The sequence below is a fragment of the Entelurus aequoreus genome, linkage group LG23 (assembly GCF_033978785.1).
Source record: "Entelurus aequoreus isolate RoL-2023_Sb linkage group LG23, RoL_Eaeq_v1.1, whole genome shotgun sequence".
Taxonomy (NCBI): domain Eukaryota; kingdom Metazoa; phylum Chordata; class Actinopteri; order Syngnathiformes; family Syngnathidae; genus Entelurus; species Entelurus aequoreus.
Window position 1 is genome coordinate 18,236,539 of NC_084753.1, and position 19,521 is coordinate 18,256,059.

The window sequence follows — 19,521 nt, forward strand, 5'->3', positions numbered from 1 at the left end:
ATGCAATGTATTTTTGTACGTTTATATACGGTAACGTCACTGTAGTGTAAACTACATTTATATCATGTGGTATGTACGTTCTACACAGCGAGCAATAGCATCTGTTTCCTCTTCGTCCACCGTGTTTAAAGGATGCAAAAAGAGTACCGGTACATGTAGGTTGTTTATATTTAGACAAGGCAAACACAAAAATTGCTTTGGTGGATATGGCCATCTTGATTTCCGACTTCGTAACTGGAACGTTCTCAACTCGGCGGTGACGCCATTCCCAGCTCCGACTTCCCACTTCCCTGGTAAATGAAACGCAGCATATGAATGGTGATGTGGAATCAATTTTTTTTGTGCACCCCCAATCAACATGAAATATCACGACATATCTCGGCCAAATTTATATCGTATGTTGTCTATATCGCGCAACTGTACTCTGAAGATCAGTTGCGTATTTATTTACTTAATGAATTTCCCCACTATATGATCATTAAAAAGTATGATGTCCTATCCCACTGGCCTGGCATGCACAGCACTGTGTTTTTAGTTGTTTTTGCAGGTCTGTGTTAACAGGGATATATATATATATATATATATATATATATATATATATATATATATATATATATATATATATATATATATATATATATATATATATATATATATATATATATATATATATATATATATATATATATATATATATATAGGGCTGCAACAACTAATCGATTATAAAAAATAGTTGCCGATTAATTTAGTCATCGATTCGTTGGATCTATGCTATGCGCATGTGCAGAAGCTTTTTACATTTTTTTTAATTTTTTTATTTTTTTTTAAATAAACCTTTATTTGTAAACTGCAACATGTACAAACAGCTGAGAAACAATAATCAAAATAAGTATGGTGCCAGTATGCTGTTTTTTTTCAATAAAATACCGGAAAGGATAAAAATGTAGTTTGTCTCTTTTATCCGATTATTAATCGAAGTAATAATCGACAGATTAATCGATTATCAAATTAATCGTTAGTTGCAGCCCTAATATATATATATTTTTTTATTTTTATTTTACATGATACACGTACAGGTATTTGGGTCTAAGAACAGAATAAATCATATTCTCAGCCCAATAATCATTCACTTTTCATGCCAAATGATGAAATTGAAGTAAGTGATCGTTGCTGCCTTGTGCATGATGACATCACCAACATCAGCCCACTTCAGCCCTAACGTCACGGGTTGAAGACACGAGCATCTGGAACAAATGCGCATCCCCCGGTAACGATCTTAAAGCGGTTCAGCTTGTAGTGGCAGAACGTTGCATATTACATTTTATAGCTCCTGTTTGACAGGTGGGATAGCCTGCTCACACTCGTAATGTTGATTTACGATTGTCCGAGCGTTAAGTGCATCGTTTGGCTCGGCTTATTTCACTTTTAACGGTGTCGTAACAAATCAACATGTACGGCATTGGATTTGTGCCTTTTAAGGTTAGAAATTCACTTTGTTTAGGGAACTTTTGTAGTTCATGTTTTTTGAGGGAACTCATGATGGCCAAACCTCAAGGCTCTGATTTGTGTCACAGATATTTTACCTAAATATTAATCAGGCGTCCATTAATAAAAAAAAAAAAAAAGATGTACAAACAATAATGTCTTTTTTTAAAAAAAGGAAACTTTACCTTTAAAACAAACTCAAAGGGGGCCTATGATCATTTTAATCTCCATTGAAAACACTTCCTTGTCGTCTGGATGAGTGTTTATCGAACATTCTTCACCAAGTACCACCTCAAATAAGAATTGGCTCTCCAAGTACCACCATAATAGCTAACATTGAAATTCAGTAGCATTGTAGGCCTTAGTATGCATTAAAAACAAAGCAGAGGTTTTATTTAACAAGTTTATTTGACATTTTTGGCTACTGTAACATAGCACACAATGCACAAACATCATCCACAATGATACTCCATATAAAGCACATATTTACACACTTCTTTGGTGTACTAGTTTGAGAATCACTGGTCTAACATGTATTGGATATGTTTTGATGTATATTTTGCTCCACATTCACATTTATAACCAGTTTTTAAGTATGTCTGCAAGATGTTCGATTCTGGAGGCGTTTCCAGATTGCGAATGAAACCACTCTCCCCACCTTTTCCAAACTTTTAATAATTTATCTTTCGAAAATGTACACTGTTTAAATATATGTCTTAAAGTCGTTACCGCTATTTTTTTCCTTGGGCACGGTGGAAAAGAAAAAAACTATGTAGATTCACCCGGTCACAACAATTGGTACACCTGCACACTCACCGATCGATTCAGACCGTGCATAAAAATGTTTTACCAGCATTTTTGTCACTGCAAGTCGCAGGTCTGTGTTATTATGCAGATTCCAAGATTATATGAGTGGCATATAAAGCTGCGCGCAAGCTCACGCATAAATATATGTACCTTATGATTTGATGCTTTGGCATTGTTTAACGTGAGTATCCAACATTGTAACAACATTTATGTCAGAAAAGACTGAGTTCATCATAAGTCCCCTTAGACCTGAGCGATTATATGATCGTGATTGTTCATCAATTTGAGTTCGATTACGATAATCAGCTGTTAGCATATATTACCCCAATCAAACATGGCGAAAATGTCTGTTACAAGATACTGCAGTAGTAAATAGTAGGGATGCGGTATGTGTGTGTGTGTGTGTATATATATATATATATATATATATATATATATATATATATATATATATATATATATATATATATATATATATATATATATATATATATATATATATATATATATATATATATTAAACTTATTTATTTATTTATTACAAAACCAGTGAAGTTGGCACGTTGTGTAAATCCAGAATAAAAATGGAATACAATGATTTGCAAATCCTTTTCAACTTATATTTAATTGAATAGACTGCAAAGACAAGATATTTTTAATGTCCGAACTAAGAAACTTTTTTTTTTTTTTTTTGCAAATAATTATTACCGGTAATTTAGAATTTAATGGCAGAATCTTTACCACTGTGTTACATGGCCTTTCCTTTTAACAACACTCAGTAAATGTTTGGGAACTGAGGAGACCAATTTTTGAAGCTTTTCAGGTGGAATTTTTTCCCATTCTTGCTTGATGTACAGCTTAAGTTGTTCAACAGTCCAGAGTCTCTGTTGTCGTATTTTAGGCTTCATAATGCGCCACGCATTTTCAATGGGAGACAGGTCTGGACTACAGGCAGGCCAGTCTAGTACCCACACTCTTTTATTACGAAGCCTTTCAGCATTAATGGTGCCTTCAGAGATGTGTAAGTTACCCATGCCTTGGGCAGTAATACACCCCCATACCATCACAGATGCTGGCTTTTGAACTTTGCGCCTATAACAATTATCTTCCTCTTTGGTCCGGCGGACACGACTTCCACAGTTTCCAAAAACAATTTGAAATGTGGACTCGTCAGACCACAGAACACTTTTCCATTTTGCATCAGTCCATCTTAGATGAGCTCCGGCCCAGCGAAGCCGGCGTCGTTTCTGGGTGTTGTTGATAAATGGCTTTCGCTTTGCATAGTAAAGTTTTAACTTGCACTTACAGATGTAGCGACGCACTGTAGTTGCTGACAGTAGTTTTCTGAAGTGTTCCTGAGCCTCTGTGGTGATATCCTTTACACACTGATGTCGCTTTTTTGATGCAGTACCGCCTGAGGGATCGAAGGTCACAGGCATTTAGTGTTGGTTTTTGGCCTTGCCGCTTACATGCAGTGATTTCTCCAGATTCTCCGAACCGGTTGGTGATATTACGGAACCGTATGTGGTGAAATCAACTTAACAACGTTAAGTATCTTGTCTTTGCGGTCTATTCAATTGAATATAGATTGAAAAGGATTTGCAAATCATTGTATTTTGTTTTTATTTACGATTTGCCCAACGTGCCAACTTCACTGGTTTTGGGGTTTGTAAATCTAACCCATTTTATTATTATAAACATTCCTGCCACTTCATTTTACACACTATGGCATTTTTACAGGTATTGTATTGTATTCAGGTAATGTCACCTTATTGGAGCATCCATTACATTTTAATCAGAGCAATTTTTTTTTGTTATCGGATTCCTAATATCGGTCCGATATTGATCGTGCACCCCTAGTTGGAACATCAGTAAAAAGTCATTTTTCCCACAATAGGGGGCTTTTACAGATATTGTTTTAACTCAGGAGTGGGACAAACAAGTTGTATACCTGTGCACGCATGAACGTATTCTTTATCCGTGACACATCAGAGTGCAATCCTGGCCTTAGTCAGCATCCGCCTCCTGTCTTGTCCTGTGCAAGAGCTCGCCAGTGTGTCCATTAGATTCCTCTCCTCCAGCATCACATCCTACAGTTTACCCCCCCCCCCCCCCCCCCCCTCCAACACACCCGCGTCCTCAGGAAAGGCAGCCGGCTGTTTTCCTTGTGTTTATCGAGCAGGAAGTGGAGTGGACTGGGTGGCTGGGTTTGCTGTTTAGACACCGAGGTAGCGGAGCCCGGCTCGAGCCCGCAGCCCATTGTTCTCTATCTGGCAACCGCCGGGGGTTATATTTGTTATTGTTGCTTGATTCTGTCTGACATTGTGTCAGTCCCCGGCAGAGGAAGGTGTATGTGTGTGCGTGCTCACTTCAATGCGGTCTATAGTGCATTGCAAAGCTATGGCGGAAAGGAAATCACAGCCCCTCCATTTCCACAAAGATTGTTTACCAGTTTCAATCCCACTTTGATTCATGGACATTCTCTGTGGAAGCTGTGGACTACAGTGAGCCCTCAATATATGCATACATCATCTTTTGCACACACTGCTGAGAGACCAGGATACAGTTTTTGACAGAAACGTTCAATTGGACTCAGTAGTGTGCAGACTAAAACAGGGGTTATTAACCAATTTGATATTAACACTGAATTACTAATATCACGCTTGATTTTGATCATATTCAACAATTATATCTAACCTATATGCAGTTTAACAGGATACAACTTGTCAAATAATATGAAAGCATGTTAGATTAAGGCTATGAATGTTCTCATTCATCAAGCTCATTGTAATCTCAGGGCATTAAATCCATCGCAACTGGACTGTTTGGTTTGTCTTAGAGTCAGTTAATGCTCATACAATGTCAACAAAGCTTTCTATTTTAATGTATTGTAAGATGTTCCTGTTAAAATGAAGTCGATCATGACTTTTTGTGCTCCCCTTTATTTTGAGACGTATCGAAAAGTATCAAAATACATATCGATAGGGATGATGTTCGAAACCGGTTCTCCCGGTTGTTCGATAAGAAAAGAACTGATTCCATGGACTCGAATCCCTTTTTGAGAAGCGGTTCCCGTTATCAAGGCCACTATAGTAAAGAAAAAGAGTTGGTTCTTTAATCGAATCCCTGAGAACGAATCCCTTCCCACAGGAAATGCCCTGTGGGACGGCAATGTTATGTCCATTTGATTGTAGACTCTTACTGACACCTTGTGGCGATATGAAAATACTACGCGTCATTAGTTTGGCCACTTCCGGGTTGGCGACGTCTGTTCAGTTCAAGAGACAATTGAGAAGTAGACAAGTTGTGTTAGCTCTTACAAGCCTTGGAAAAGATAAGTCTGTAAGTAAACTGTTTAACTTGTTTATATAAATCAATATTAAGGTGGAAAGTGGTTAAATTTGATACTAAGATGTTTATTGAAAAACGATTTTTGTGCACTGTTTCAATGGATGTTTTGAGGACTTAAAATGGCTGCTAGTAGTGTATTTCCACTATCGAAATAGTTTCAACACTCAGAAGTATTAGTTTGATGATAGTACTGCATATTTGTGTGAAGCTAATATTTACATATTGTGTATTAAATTGCAGTATGTTAATTAAATCACATAGCTTATACATGTGTCATTGTGTGTATTTCAGTTTAAAAAAAATAAAACATAACAGTCCAGTGCAAGACAAAAGTAAAGATAGGAAAAGACAAAGCAAGATCAACAACAATAAAGAGCCAAAATGGATTAATCTGCTTTGGAACTTTATTAGACGTCTTAGATTGTTTGTTAGCTGTCTGCCTGTGTGGGTAGTTAGTATGTTCCAATAGCAGCAGAAGTGCACTTTTTGGAGAGCTGTATTATTTTCAGTTTTGTGCCCAAGGGACTGATTTTATTTAACACTATATTATTATTTATACACCTATAGTGATCACAGAGACAGGTTGTTTTTGTGTTACTGTATATATTTGTTTTTCTGAAAAATCCCACTTAATATACTTTGGGTAACAACAGTCAATATTTATTTATTTTATTTTTTTATGGGGGTAACAGTCAATATTTATTTTTTTATTTTATTTTATTTTTTTCTTATAAAATAAAAGTGAGCTTTTGTTAAACCAAATAGTGTTTTTTTCCATATACAACAACCTATCTGGATTCGATAAGAGAATCGATAAGGAATCGGTTTCGATAAGAGGATTCAATAATGGGCTCGATCTCGATAATTTCTTATCAAACATCATCCCTACATATCGATATACATTTTGGTACGGGTACCGCTACCAAAAGATTGGTATCAGGACACCCCTTGGTGGGACGTACAGTACAGGCCAAAAGTTTGGACACACCTTCTCTTTCCAATGCGTTTTCTTTATTTTCATGACTGTTGTCACTGAAGGCATCAAAACTATGACACCTGTGAAGTGAAAACCATTCCAGGTGACTACCTCTTGAAGTTCATTGAGAGAATGCCAAGAGTGTGCAAAGCAGTAATCAGAGCAAAGGGTGGCTATTTTGAAGAAACTAGAATATAAAACATTATTTCAGTTATTTCCCCTTTTTTTGTTAAGTACGTAACTCCACATGTGTTCATTCATAGTTTTGATGCCTTCAGTGACAATCTACAATGTAAATAGTCATGAAACTAAAGAAAACGCATTGAATGAGAAGGTGTGTCCAAACTTTTGGCCTGTACTGTATGTGCAAATGTAACTAGCAGCAAGTGGTGTCCCAATTCCTAGGGAAGATTACAAAGCTCTACCCCTTGTTGCTTTGTTTCGTGGGAGTGGGTGAACATTTGGATTGGGCCAAAGTAAGCCTTTGGTGGAGGTTCTTTCTGTAATGATAATTCATTATTACTACAGTTAGTTAAAACAAACAGTACGGTAGTTTAACAATGAGCACCGAGTATGTCATTTTACTGCCATTTAGTCTTCTTTTAATTAGAAAAAGAGCAAAACATCAACAAAATATATATATATTTTTAAGTTAGTTTGAAATTCTTTACTTTTCGAGATTAAGGTTGCAACGAACACCTAAAACATTGATGATAAATTCATAAAATCACAAGTTGATAAAAAAAAAAAAAAGTCAGGCATTTTAGGCCGCAACAATAACAAAAAAATTCTGAAGCACTAATAAGCCATTAGGTGAGGTAAAAATATGAATATTAAATAGCCTTGTACTGTACAAAATAAGAATACCAGTGAAGGGAGAACACCCCCCTGCAGTGAAACGGGTTCAGAACGTCCAAGATTCTACTATACAATATAAAATAGCACTGCACAAATAATCAATTATTTTTCATTTCATCTCAAGCAAACATTGATCCGAAAGTTGTCATTTTTGGTAACTATCTTATTGACCGTTTCAGACGACGAGGAGCTGCTGATCGAGCGCACGGCCCACACGGGCATGGTCAACCCCGGTGACCCGTGGAAGACCAATACCTACAACGGGCCCGTGGCTCGCATCGTCTACCGTATCCGGGTGCGGTGCGATGACAATTACTACGGCAACAAGTGCAATAAGCTGTGTGTTCCTCGCGACAACTACTTTGGCCACTATCGCTGTGACCAGTCGGGCGACAAGGTGTGCCTGGAGGGATGGATGGGTCCTAAATGTCAGACAGGTGAGGCGCCAGCCAGCGGGCACATACATTATTTTCTCATCTTGTTGCATTTTGATTGGCACTATTCCTCTTTTGTGCCCCAACTCTGGTCTAGGGGGCCATGAATCATGATGGCCTGTTTCTCTTATTTTTTCACATTCACAATAGTTTTATTGTCTTCTCTCTTTCTTCTTTAGCAATCTGCAAGCAAGGCTGTAATCTGGAGCAGGGTGGCTGCACGGTCCCAGGGGAGTGCACGTAAGGCTTTCTGACACTCTTTATTGGGATTGCATTTAGGGCTGGGCGATATGGCCTTTTATTAATATCTCGATATTTTTAGGCCATGTCACGATACATGATATAGATTTTGATATTTTGCCTTAGCCTTGAATGAACACTTGATGCATATAATCACACCAGTATGATGATTCTATGTGTCTACATTAAAACATTCTTCTTCATACTGCATTAATATATGCTCATTTTAAACTTTCATGCAGAGAGGGAAATCACAACTAAGTTAATTGACCAAAACTGTATTTATTAAACAGTTATTAACCAGTGGCACAAACATTCATGTCATTTCCAAAACAGAAAGTGCAAGATTGTCAGAGACATTTTAAAACAAGCTATTAGTGCACTTTTGTGCATGATGTCACTAAGATGACATATCAAAACAACACTAAATTAAAAGTGCACTTTTTGTACAGAACACCACTACAATAGTTTAAAACAAATAAAGTGCACTTTTGTGCATGATGTCACACAAGATATTTCAACAACTGTCAAATAAAAATGAGCTGCATAATAGGAAATCAAATAGTGTATGTCCTTCGCTATGTGGTAGGTTCCTGCGGACGTTATCTCCTTCGGTTGTTGACTATTTTTTTCATACGGTGTTGATCTGAAAATAGAAGACCCCAGGCTAAATTGGGTCAGTGCTGGTTGCTTCGGCATTTTGTTGGTGTGGCATCAGATGGAGATGTTGACATGCGGAGTTTCAAGCACTCTTCATTCTCTAGCGGGTGACTTTTCAAATGATGCTACAAATTAGTAGTGCTGCTACTTTTTGTAGCAACGCTTTTGCCGCATACTTGACATATTATGGTTGTCTGTTCAACATCTTCCCGCTTGAAGCCAAACCACCGCCAGACGATGGACCCCGTGCTGTTTTTCTTAGGAATTAATTCTTCTTCCTTAATTTGTTACCCGATTCACACCTTCTTTCTCTCGTATTACCACTCGCACCGCTCCGCTTGCACCACAGCTAACGTTACCTATGCCGCTACCTCTCTGCTCCATCCCCATGTTCACCCCCCTGGGAGGTAAGGGGAGCAGCAGCGTGCGCCGTGCTCTGGAATCATTTCGGTGATTTAACCCCCAATTCCAACCCTTGATGCTGAGTGCCAAGCCGAGAGGTAATGGGTCCCATTTTTTGTAGACTTTGGTATGACTCGGCCGGGGTTTGAACTCACAACCTCAGAGTCTCAGGGCGGACACTCTAACCACAAGGCCACTGAGCTGGTTAATTAACATTTCAATGCGGCCCACTGGATATTTTCAAACTATAGAAATGATTCCAATGGTTCGAACATCCACTTATTTGATATAATAACACTGTTCTGCAGAACTTGGTTGTAGAAATCTGCTTCCGCCTGACGGTCAGGCTTGTTGCTGCCCCACCCCACTCTGCCCCGTGCGTCCTATGGTCACCGTAGTAACCCGTAGGTCAGTGGTTCTCAAATGGGGGTATGCGTACCCCTGGGGGTACTTGAAGGTATGCCAAGGGGTACGTGAGATTTTTTTTAAATATTCTAAAAATAGCAACAATTCAAAAATCCTTTATAAATATATTTATTGAATAATACTTTGACAAAATATGAATGTAAGTTCATAAACTGAACATCTAATCAAGTAGGCTATTCTATTCATTACCATAAAGCCAGAGTTTCCCCCATGCCATGATGGTTTGACCCTACCTGGCGGTGCCACACAGCACCAACTGTCAATCAACTATCCATGTAGAAAACAATGGAGGCTTGGTTAAAGCGTAGCAGTAATGCAGCTGAGACATGTGGACATGTTCCATAAGTATTGATGTTAAAGATTAATTTTTTTGTGAAGAAATGTTGAGAATGAAGTTCATGAATCCAGATGGATCTCTATTACAATCCCCAAAGAGGGCACTTTAAGTTGATTACTTTTATGTGTAGAAATATTTATTTATAATTGAATCCCTTGTTTATTTTTCAACAAGTTTTTCATTATTTTGATAGATTTTTTTCCAAATACTTCAAGAAAGACCACTACAAATGAGCAATATTTTGCGCTGTTATACAATCTAATAAATCAGAAACTGATGACATAGTGCTGTATTTTACTTCTTTATCTCTTTTTTTCAACCAAAAATGCTTTGCTCTGATTAGGGGGTACTTGAATTAAAAAAATTTTCACAGGGGGAACATCACTGAAAAAAGGTTGAGAACCACACTCAAAAGTGCAGATTCTAACCATTGGAATCATTTCGACATTTCCCCCCTCTGTCTTCCTTTTTCTCTCTTTCTATCCCCTCCTGCTCCGGCCCGGCTGCACCAAATGATAATATAAATACATTTAATAAAGTCAAAATACAAGTAAGGCAACAAGAGAAGTATCCTACACTTCTCTTTTGTAAAGTAAATCTGAACAGCCGATATGGGCATCTACATCTGCTATATGATTTGCCCGAGAAGCTGGGCAGGACATTAAAAATAAAATAAAATAAAAAAGAAAAAAATAATTTAAAAAAAAGAAAAAAGAAAAAAAAAAAAAGTGCAGATTCTAACCATTGGAATCATTTCGACAGTTTGAAAACATCCAGCGGACCGCATTGAAATGTTAATTTTGTTGTATTATGCCCAGGTAGCCCAGTTAACTGCCTTTTTTTATGCTGTTTTGCAAGATCCATGTCACGTAACTTGACACCTCATTGGCTGGTTCTGGGACGGCATTGATTGCTTCAGTCTTAATTTACCGGATCTTGCTTTTTGAAGCAGCAAATTTTGCGCCACTGAATTATTTTACACTGAATTTTTCAGCACGGCATCTTCCATACACTGAATTTTTAAACACGCATTTTGCTAACAATTCCTTTTTTCAATGCAATTGTCAGCATAATTTCATTCAAATGCAAAAAAATCAGTTACATAAATCCATTGTCAAAAAAAAGCTTTTGTAATAAAGACAAAAATTAACCTTAAAACGTGATGCTCTTCATTTTTTCCACAATTGCTTTAAAACACAATTAGCCAACACTCACAATGGAATGAATCGATCAATTAACCATGACTACCCCTAATTTGTATGGATAGTGGATGCCACACACAGACTTTGTTCCTTTCTTGCGGGCGTCTCCAGCTGTTTTTAGAACAGGCAGTGCCTTGCTGGTATTTTTACAAAGCCAAAAATCCCACTCAGAATACCAAGGACCTCATCGTTTTTTTTCGTTTTTGTTTTGTCAGCGTGCGCGCTGTCAACGTGCCGGGAATCGTCATGCCCTCCTTGCCGCCTGCAATGCGGTCCTCAAGGCCAAGGCAGGGAAAGTTACATACTGTGACGTTTCCAAAGAAAAACAATTTAACGTGATGTGTTCGGCATACTGATTGACTGGTAGGAGGGGCAGAATTTGTCCATATTTTGGCAGCCTGACTCCAGTTATCAGAGGGAGGCATCTTCTCCTGAAATGTCACGTCCTGACAGACCGGAAAAGTGATACGAGTAAAAGAGCAGCAGTAAAGATTCCTCCTGCTGTGGCACGAATTTAATGAAGCCTCAGGTCACGGAACGACTGCAATAAAGCCCTTGTGATCTCGTTGCCTTTATTCCGTCTATTTTGCGGGCTTTGCGCCGACCCATTTAGTCACAGGCTTCTGGTTGTGAGGTTGCGGCGTTAAGGGTTTTATATCAGTACACATCAGGCTTGTTCTGACAAATTTATCGCAGGCTTGCCATGCCCTGAGGAGAAGTACATGGTGGAATGTGACCGCCGATCATTTGGCAACCCTTTGACGTGTCAAGGTGTCACGACGCAGGAAGCGCAGTCCCACCGACTTGGCCCAGACTCCATCACCCTTGATTGATCCATCCTAACACTCTTAGAGTTATCAGGCAGTTACACCATGTAAGCAATAGGGTTGTCAAAAAAATGGTTTTTCAAATGAATCACGATTCTTAAACGACAAATAGAAATAGAACTGTCCTGTCCAGCCACTCAGGCTATTCATATTGTTGATGTAGATCAGGGGTATCAAACGTACGGCCCGCAAATTTAAAAAATTTTTCCCGGCCCCCATGATGTGTTTGCAAAGTATAAAAATGAGCTGCTTTTTTTTTTTTTAACGAAAGAAACTGCTGTTCTAAATGTGTCCACTGGATGTCACAATAGGAATTCTGTTAGGCAAGCAAATGGTTTATACCAGGGCCAAGCAAGAGGTACACAGTAAAGGGCGACTGTGGCTCCTCCTCCTCCTCGACCCACATTGAACTTAAAACCTGACGTTTTATGTCTTCTGCTGCAAACACATCGTCACTTGGCACCCTCGTTGTCCCAAAATGTCTCAAGAAAAGTAAACTTAACCCTTTTGAATAGTTTTTACCTCCGTTTCTTATGGTTTGTTGAGTTAGCACTGGATTGATACGTTGACATGACAAAGAAGGTATTTGATACCTAGAAGAGTTAAAGTACCACTGGTAGTCACACACGCACTAGGTGTGGTGAAATTAATCTCTCCCATCCCCTTGTTCCACCCCCTGGGAGGTGAGGGGAGCAGTGAGCAGCAGCGGTGGCCGCGCTCGGGAATCATTTTTGGGTGATTTTAACCCCCAATTCCAACCCTTGATGTGGAGTGCCAAGCAGGGAGGTAATGGGTCCCATTTTTATAGTCTTTGGTATGACTCGGCTGGGGTTTGAACTCACAACCTCACAGGGCCGACACTCTAACCCAGGGGTCGGGAACCTTTTTGTCTGAGAGAGCCATGAAAGCCAAATATTTTAAAATGTATTTCTGTGAGAGCCATATAATATTTTTTAACACTGAATACAACTATTCGCGTGCATTTTTAAGTAAGACCAACATTTTTAGAGTATGATAAGTCTCTTATTCTTTTTAATAACATTGTTATTCTGAAGCTAACCAATAATAAATAAAATACTTACCATTTTTGCGACTTCTTGAACAGGTGCGGTCGAAAATGGATGGATGAAAGGATTAAAATGCATGAGAATGTTTTATATTTTGAACGTTATTTTTAACATTGTGATTACCAGCGGAATTATTCATTACTTATCGTGTTAAGCAATGTCAGCTAAGATTTATCTGAGAGTCAGATGCAGTCATCAAAAGAGCCACATCTGGCTCGAGAGCCATAGGTTCCCTACCCCTGCTCTAACCACAAGGCCACTGAGCAGGCAGAGTTTACATGTTGTGTTTTTTGTTCAATCCCAGAAAGACTGACTTAAAGTTTAATCTTGGCTTTATATATACACTGAGACCAAGTCTAAGCTTATTGTGATTTTGAAGCTGCACCAATTTCCTCAGAATTGTCAACAAACTAAGTGTTTTGTCCAAATAATTAGTTGTGATTTGTATGTTTTCATAATGTGCTTGTTCTATTTTTGGCCTAAGTAAAACAAAAAAAAACATGGAGTTGTCTTTATTTTTAAGTTATCATGCCATGATTTGACCAATACGGCCCACTTGGGAATAGATTTTACTCCATGCGGCCCCTGAGCTAAAATGAGTTTGATACCGTTGATACCTCAGAATTTTCAACAAACTGTTTTGTCCAAATAATTAGTTGTGATTTGTATGTTTTCATAATGTGCTTGTTCTATTTTTGGCCTAAGTAAAACACAAAAAAACATGGAGTTGTCTTTATTTTTAAGTTATCATGCCATGATTTGACCAATACGGCCCACTTGGGAATAGATTTTACTCCATGCAGCCCCTGAGCTAAAATGAGTTTGATACCGCATATCTGCTGTACAGATTTATTTTAGAAAAGAGAAGTGTTGGATACTTCTCTTGTTGCCTTATTTGTATTTGACTTTATCAAACAAAGTTTTTCTTTAAGTAATCTAGGTGTTTATCAGAGCTGTTTATCTATTTTATGGAGGAAAGGGATAAGCGGTAGAAAATGGATGAATGGTTGTAGTTAATCATAGAACTAACACCCAATGTTATTTAAAAAAAAAAAAACGTAAAGATTTTGAATTGAGAATCGATTCTTAATCAAATCGTTACCCCCAAGAATGGAATGGAATGGTGTGGTGCCCAAAGGTTCGCAGCCCGAGTAAGCAAGCATGTACGGTATCCAGTGAGACGTTCAAGGACCCCTGAATGCTGGCGGTGCCGTCTGAAGGAGGACCCGGCTCAAAATAGGAGCCAATTGACAAGACAGCTGGCTGGACGACGCCGCAGCCTCGGAATAGCCGAGCGCGTGCACGTAGCCTCTGTAAACACACGGCCGTCTCCAGACGCTTGCTCTGAGACCCCCTCAGCCCAGTCCAGACAGGAGCTTGCTGGAAGTATTCTTAACCTCTCCTGCCCTGGAATGTAACCCACCACTCAGATTAGTTGGCAAGGGCGCTTTAGGGATGGGTTGACAAAAGCCCTGACACTGGATTTTTATTTATTTAATTTTTTTTTACACTTGCACAACTTAGCTGCAACAAGCAGAGGCGCTGTTGATTCAGTCTCAGCTAGTTTGCAGTCTTAAAGGGGAGGTGCACTTTTTTTTTTTTTTTGCCTATCATTCACAATTTTTATGTATACAAAAACTTTTTTTTTTTTATGCATTCTAAATCATAAATATAAACTAGGAAAAGTCAGCTTATGATGGAGGTAATAGAACTCGCTCTATTCCGCCTTTAAAGGGCTCTAAAAAAGCCTCCAAGGTTTTATATACACGCTGTAAGTATATATGTAATGTAGCAACAGGCACATTCATAATAACTTATTTACGTATGTTTGTCGTTTTAAGCATACGGAGGCGTATTAATTTCACAGATGCATCACAATGTTCGTTATTTCCTTCAACAGCATACTACTAACCATGGCAGACTTCATCCGAGACTACTTTAGGACTAATGATGATCCACAACTGTATATTTTTGAGCCTGAATATAAAGAAGAGGAGTTCCAAGTTTTAGAAGCGGAGTGATAAGCAGATTCAGCAAGTAGCATTATTGCTAAGTGCTAAACAAGAAATACAAACAACGAACATAATAAAACGACTTGTGGGATGTTTATATCTTCCTGTTTAGATGGGGGGGCGCGTCCCACAAACGAGCGTCTTTTCGTGTCTTTCTCGCCATCTCCGAGTCTAAGTTGAATGTCTAAATTGACCATCTTCTCGAATAATGGCCACAACCAATCGTAAATAAAAGCGAGCAAAAGTCAGCTAACAATTGAGGTAATGGAACTCTCTCTATTCCGCCATAAAAGCCCTCTAAAAATGTTTTTAAAAAAAGCCTCCATCTATGTTTTACAGTATATATGTAATGTAGCAACAGGCACATTCACAATAACATATTTACGTATTTTTGTCATTTTAAGCATACATAGGCGTATTAATTTCACAGACTCATCACATTTCCTTTAACAACAACTACTACTAACCATGGCAGACTTAATCAGAGACTACTTTAAGACAAATGATGATCCACAACTTTATATTTTTGAGCCTGAATATAAAGAAGGTGAGTTCCAAGTTTTAGACGCGGAGTGATAAGCAGATCCAGCAAGTAGCATTACTGCTAAGTGCTAAACCAGAACATAATAAAACAATCAACGACTGGTGGGATGTTTATGTCTTCCCATTTAGATTAGGGTTGGGGGGGGGGGGAGCTCCCACAAACGAGCGTCTTTCCGTGTCTTTCTCGCCATCTCCGGGTCGAAGTTGAATGTCGAAGTTGACCAACTTCTCGAATAATGGCCACAACCTTCTACTATCCAGGTGAGAAGCATGATTTATAACTTAGAATGAACTTTAATCAACTGCATAAGCTAATTAGCCCCTTTGTGATCGTACTAAACTAAAAGGAACTAAAAGTAATTCCTCGGCGTTAGCGCTAAAAATAATATCACTGATACAAGGGTAATATTTAGGTCACAACATGTAAATGGAGTATTGTTGGCGATTTTTTTAATTTTTAAGAGCTTTATGGGTGCAATAAACGAATGAAATTAGCTTAATTGTTAGCCACCTCGTACTTACCGTATATATTGAAAGAGCAATTCCACTTTTAAAGGGGTCCTATTATGCAAAAACAACTTTACTTACCTATTGGTACTTGTTTTTGTGTATTTGGGATCCCCACAACTACAGAAAACTTGAAACCATGGAAGCGTTAAGACTGTAGGACTTTATTGAGTGAGTATTTTGCGTTAGTTGTGCCAGCGGATATCCATATATGGTAGCGGTTTACCCGAAGACCTTTGTGCCACTTTAATCCAGGTGTAGTCAATAAATTCCTTCTATTTCTCTATCCTTATGTCGTGGTGCAGACCGGCTCGTACGTGCACATGCATCCTCCGCTGTTGCCATTTGTAATACAAAGAAGCGTATAGTTCCAACTTATATCTGTCAGGAGAAAGGGCAAAAATTTACAACATGGCTGACAGGGAAAGAAGACACCGTTCTAGTGGAGCTATGTTAAAAAGACCACAGATCTAATGGCGCATCCTGAAGAGACGGTCAGAAATCGACTTAAACGGTCTGTAAATCAGAATCAACGCAACATTTTGACCAATGAACCACCATTACATGTTATGGAGACCACAAGGAAAGTGTTTTAATGTATACAAATGACCCATTTTATCAGAATTCAGCCGTAGGAATGTCAGCAGTGTCTAATTGAATCCATTGACATCCATTTCAAACAAGAAAGCTCCTCCCATTTAGAAACTGAAAGTATTTTGTCTCTTCCCAAAGAAGGCTTGCCTGTCACGCGTTCACAAATCCCTGAAATTATTACAGCGACCCATTGGAAACGGGTTCTGGCAAAGGCCTTTTTTAACGCTTCACTTTGTCTTTCTTGCAGCAGCGGGTGAACAAATCTAACAGCGAAGGGCACAAGTCATTCAAACTCGACTCAATGGGCTGCGTAATAATGCAGTAGTAATGTAATGCTATATAAATAGTGAGTGAACCTTAGATACCAACTAGGAATCAGTACTGTTCACATTTGAACCAATACCGTACCAATTCCCGGTACCTGGGAATCGATACCGGTGCTCAACGGTACCAATTTTCGGTAAAATTGTGTGTTAGTAAATATTGTTTTTGGTATTATATTAGCTGCTGTCCAGTTGTTATACCTAGCTTTATTATCATCATATTATCCAAGTATCACATTAAGTTGCAAGTCCAAGACGTTAGATGTGGTGTGTTTTTTGTTGTTGTTTTTTTTAAAGCCCTAGCAAGTGTTAATATATTACCTACCAGATTTTTGATTGTAAGGTTTTCGTTAACAAATTCGGAGGTGTTGAAATCGCCATGTAAAATCGCTAATGCCGATCAGTAGCATGTCAATAGCAAAGCTAATGTATATTAGCATCAAGCTAGTGAATTTTCGGAAAAGTGGAGCCTGACTCAACTTATGTTGGAGCGTTTTTCTGAGTCAATTTCTTTAGGTAGTTTGGCTAGGTCCGCTCTCAGTGCTGCTGGAGTGATCGCCAAGTGCGAAGAGTCTGGCTAATAGTCGGCAACCAGGCAACCCAGGTATCGTAATATGGCACCGTGGATTTTACGTCAATCGGTGCTGGTAGGACCGGCGGGACTCTGTTTTCAAAGTTTTTTTTTTTTTTAATGGAAGCTGAACTTTCCGGATGAACTTACAATTCACTATGAACTACGACAGATACATTTGAATACCAATTAAAGCAGGTCATTTATTGGTCAATTCATGGATCATTCCTTTTTGTGAATTTTGCTGTGGCGCCTCTAGTTAGATAACATCAAGTCGTGCAAAAAGTACTGCAACAGTAAACAGTGTGACATGTGCGTTGAAAAGTTTAGAGAAGTTTAGCTGTAAAGGTTACAGTGCTTTTTAGGTTCTTCCTAAAATTTCACCCAAATATCCCTAACTTTTTATGAGTATTTTGGACTGGAAAGGTTAGTGCATCCATACGTGTGCGTCCACATCTGTGAGCTTCAGAGTGGGTGTTTTTCTTCATCTTGACTTTCATGAGGCCGCTTTCAAGCACTGACATGCTCGTATTTTTCAACACAAATCTGTAGAACGGTGTTGGTTTTGTTTACACTATTGTATTGTATGCTCGTGCTTTGGAGTGGGAGGAAGTCTAGTGCAGAACTTTATGCTCTGCCCCCTTTTTAATCCCACTTCTTTTTTCTTTAAACAAGGAATCTTAGAATGTCTTTCCTTTTTGTTGTATCATTCCATCTAAAATATGTAAGAATTTTTATACTATATATATACTGTATATGTATGTATGTGTATGTATGTATATATGTATTTATATGTGCGTATGTATGTATATATGTGCATATATGTGTGTGTATGTATGTATATATGTGTTTATATGTGTGTATGTATGTATATATGTGCATATATATGTGTGTATGCATGTATATATGTGTATATATATGTGTATATATATGTGTATGTATGTATATACAGTATGTGTGTATGTATGTATATACAGTATGTGTGTATGTATGCATGTGTATATATGTGTGTATGTATGTATATATGTGTATATATGTATGTTTATGTATATATATGTGTGTATGTATGTATGTGTATATATATATGTATGTATGTGTGTGTATATATATTTGTGTATATATGTGTACATATGTGTCTATAAATGTGTATATATACACTACCGTTCAAAAGTTTGGGGTCACCCAAACAATTTTGTGGAATAGCCTTCATTTCTAAGAACAAGAATAGACTGTCGAGTTTCAGATGAAAGTTGTCTTTTTCTGGCCATTTTGAGCGTTTAATTGACCCCACAAATGTGATGCTCCAGAATCTCAATCTGCTCAAAGGAAGGTCAGTTTTGTAGCTTTTGTAACGAGCTAAACTGTTTTCAGATGTGTGAACATGATTGCACAAGGATTTTCTAATCATCAATTAGCCTTCTGAGCCAATGAGCAAACACATTGTACCATTAGAACACTGGAGTGATAGTTGCTGGAAATGGGCCTCTATACACCTATGTAGATATTGCACCCAAAACCAGACATTTGCAGCTAGAATAGTCATTTACCACATTAGCAATGTATAGAGTGTATTTCTTTAAAGTTAAGACTAGTTTAAAGTTATCTTCATTGAAAAGTACAGTGCTTTTCCTTCAAAAATAAGGACATTTCAATGCGACCCCAAACTTTTGAACGGTAGTGTATGTATGTATGTATACATGTGTATACGTATGTATGTATGTATACATATGTATACGTATGTATGTATGTATACATATGTATATGTATACGTATGTATGTATGTATGTATGTATATGTATGTATGTATACATATGTATATGTATGTATGTATACATATGTATATGTATGTATGTATACATATGTATATGTATTTTTGTATACATATGTATATGTATGTAT

The 19,521-nt window shown here is 38.0% G+C and overlaps 1 protein-coding gene across 2 annotated transcripts in view; it reads left to right on the plus strand.

The window, feature by feature from the left end:
* jag2b (jagged canonical Notch ligand 2b) overlaps positions 1 to 19,521 on the plus strand; it is a 174,049-nt gene that overhangs the window by 89,576 nt on the left and 64,952 nt on the right. For both annotated transcript variants that reach the window (XM_062033854.1, XM_062033853.1), the window contains exons 4-5: positions 7,657 to 7,914; positions 8,091 to 8,151. In XM_062033854.1, the coding sequence (XP_061889838.1) occupies positions 7,657 to 7,914; positions 8,091 to 8,151 (319 nt within the window). The remainder of the gene's footprint in view (positions 1 to 7,656; positions 7,915 to 8,090; positions 8,152 to 19,521) is intronic.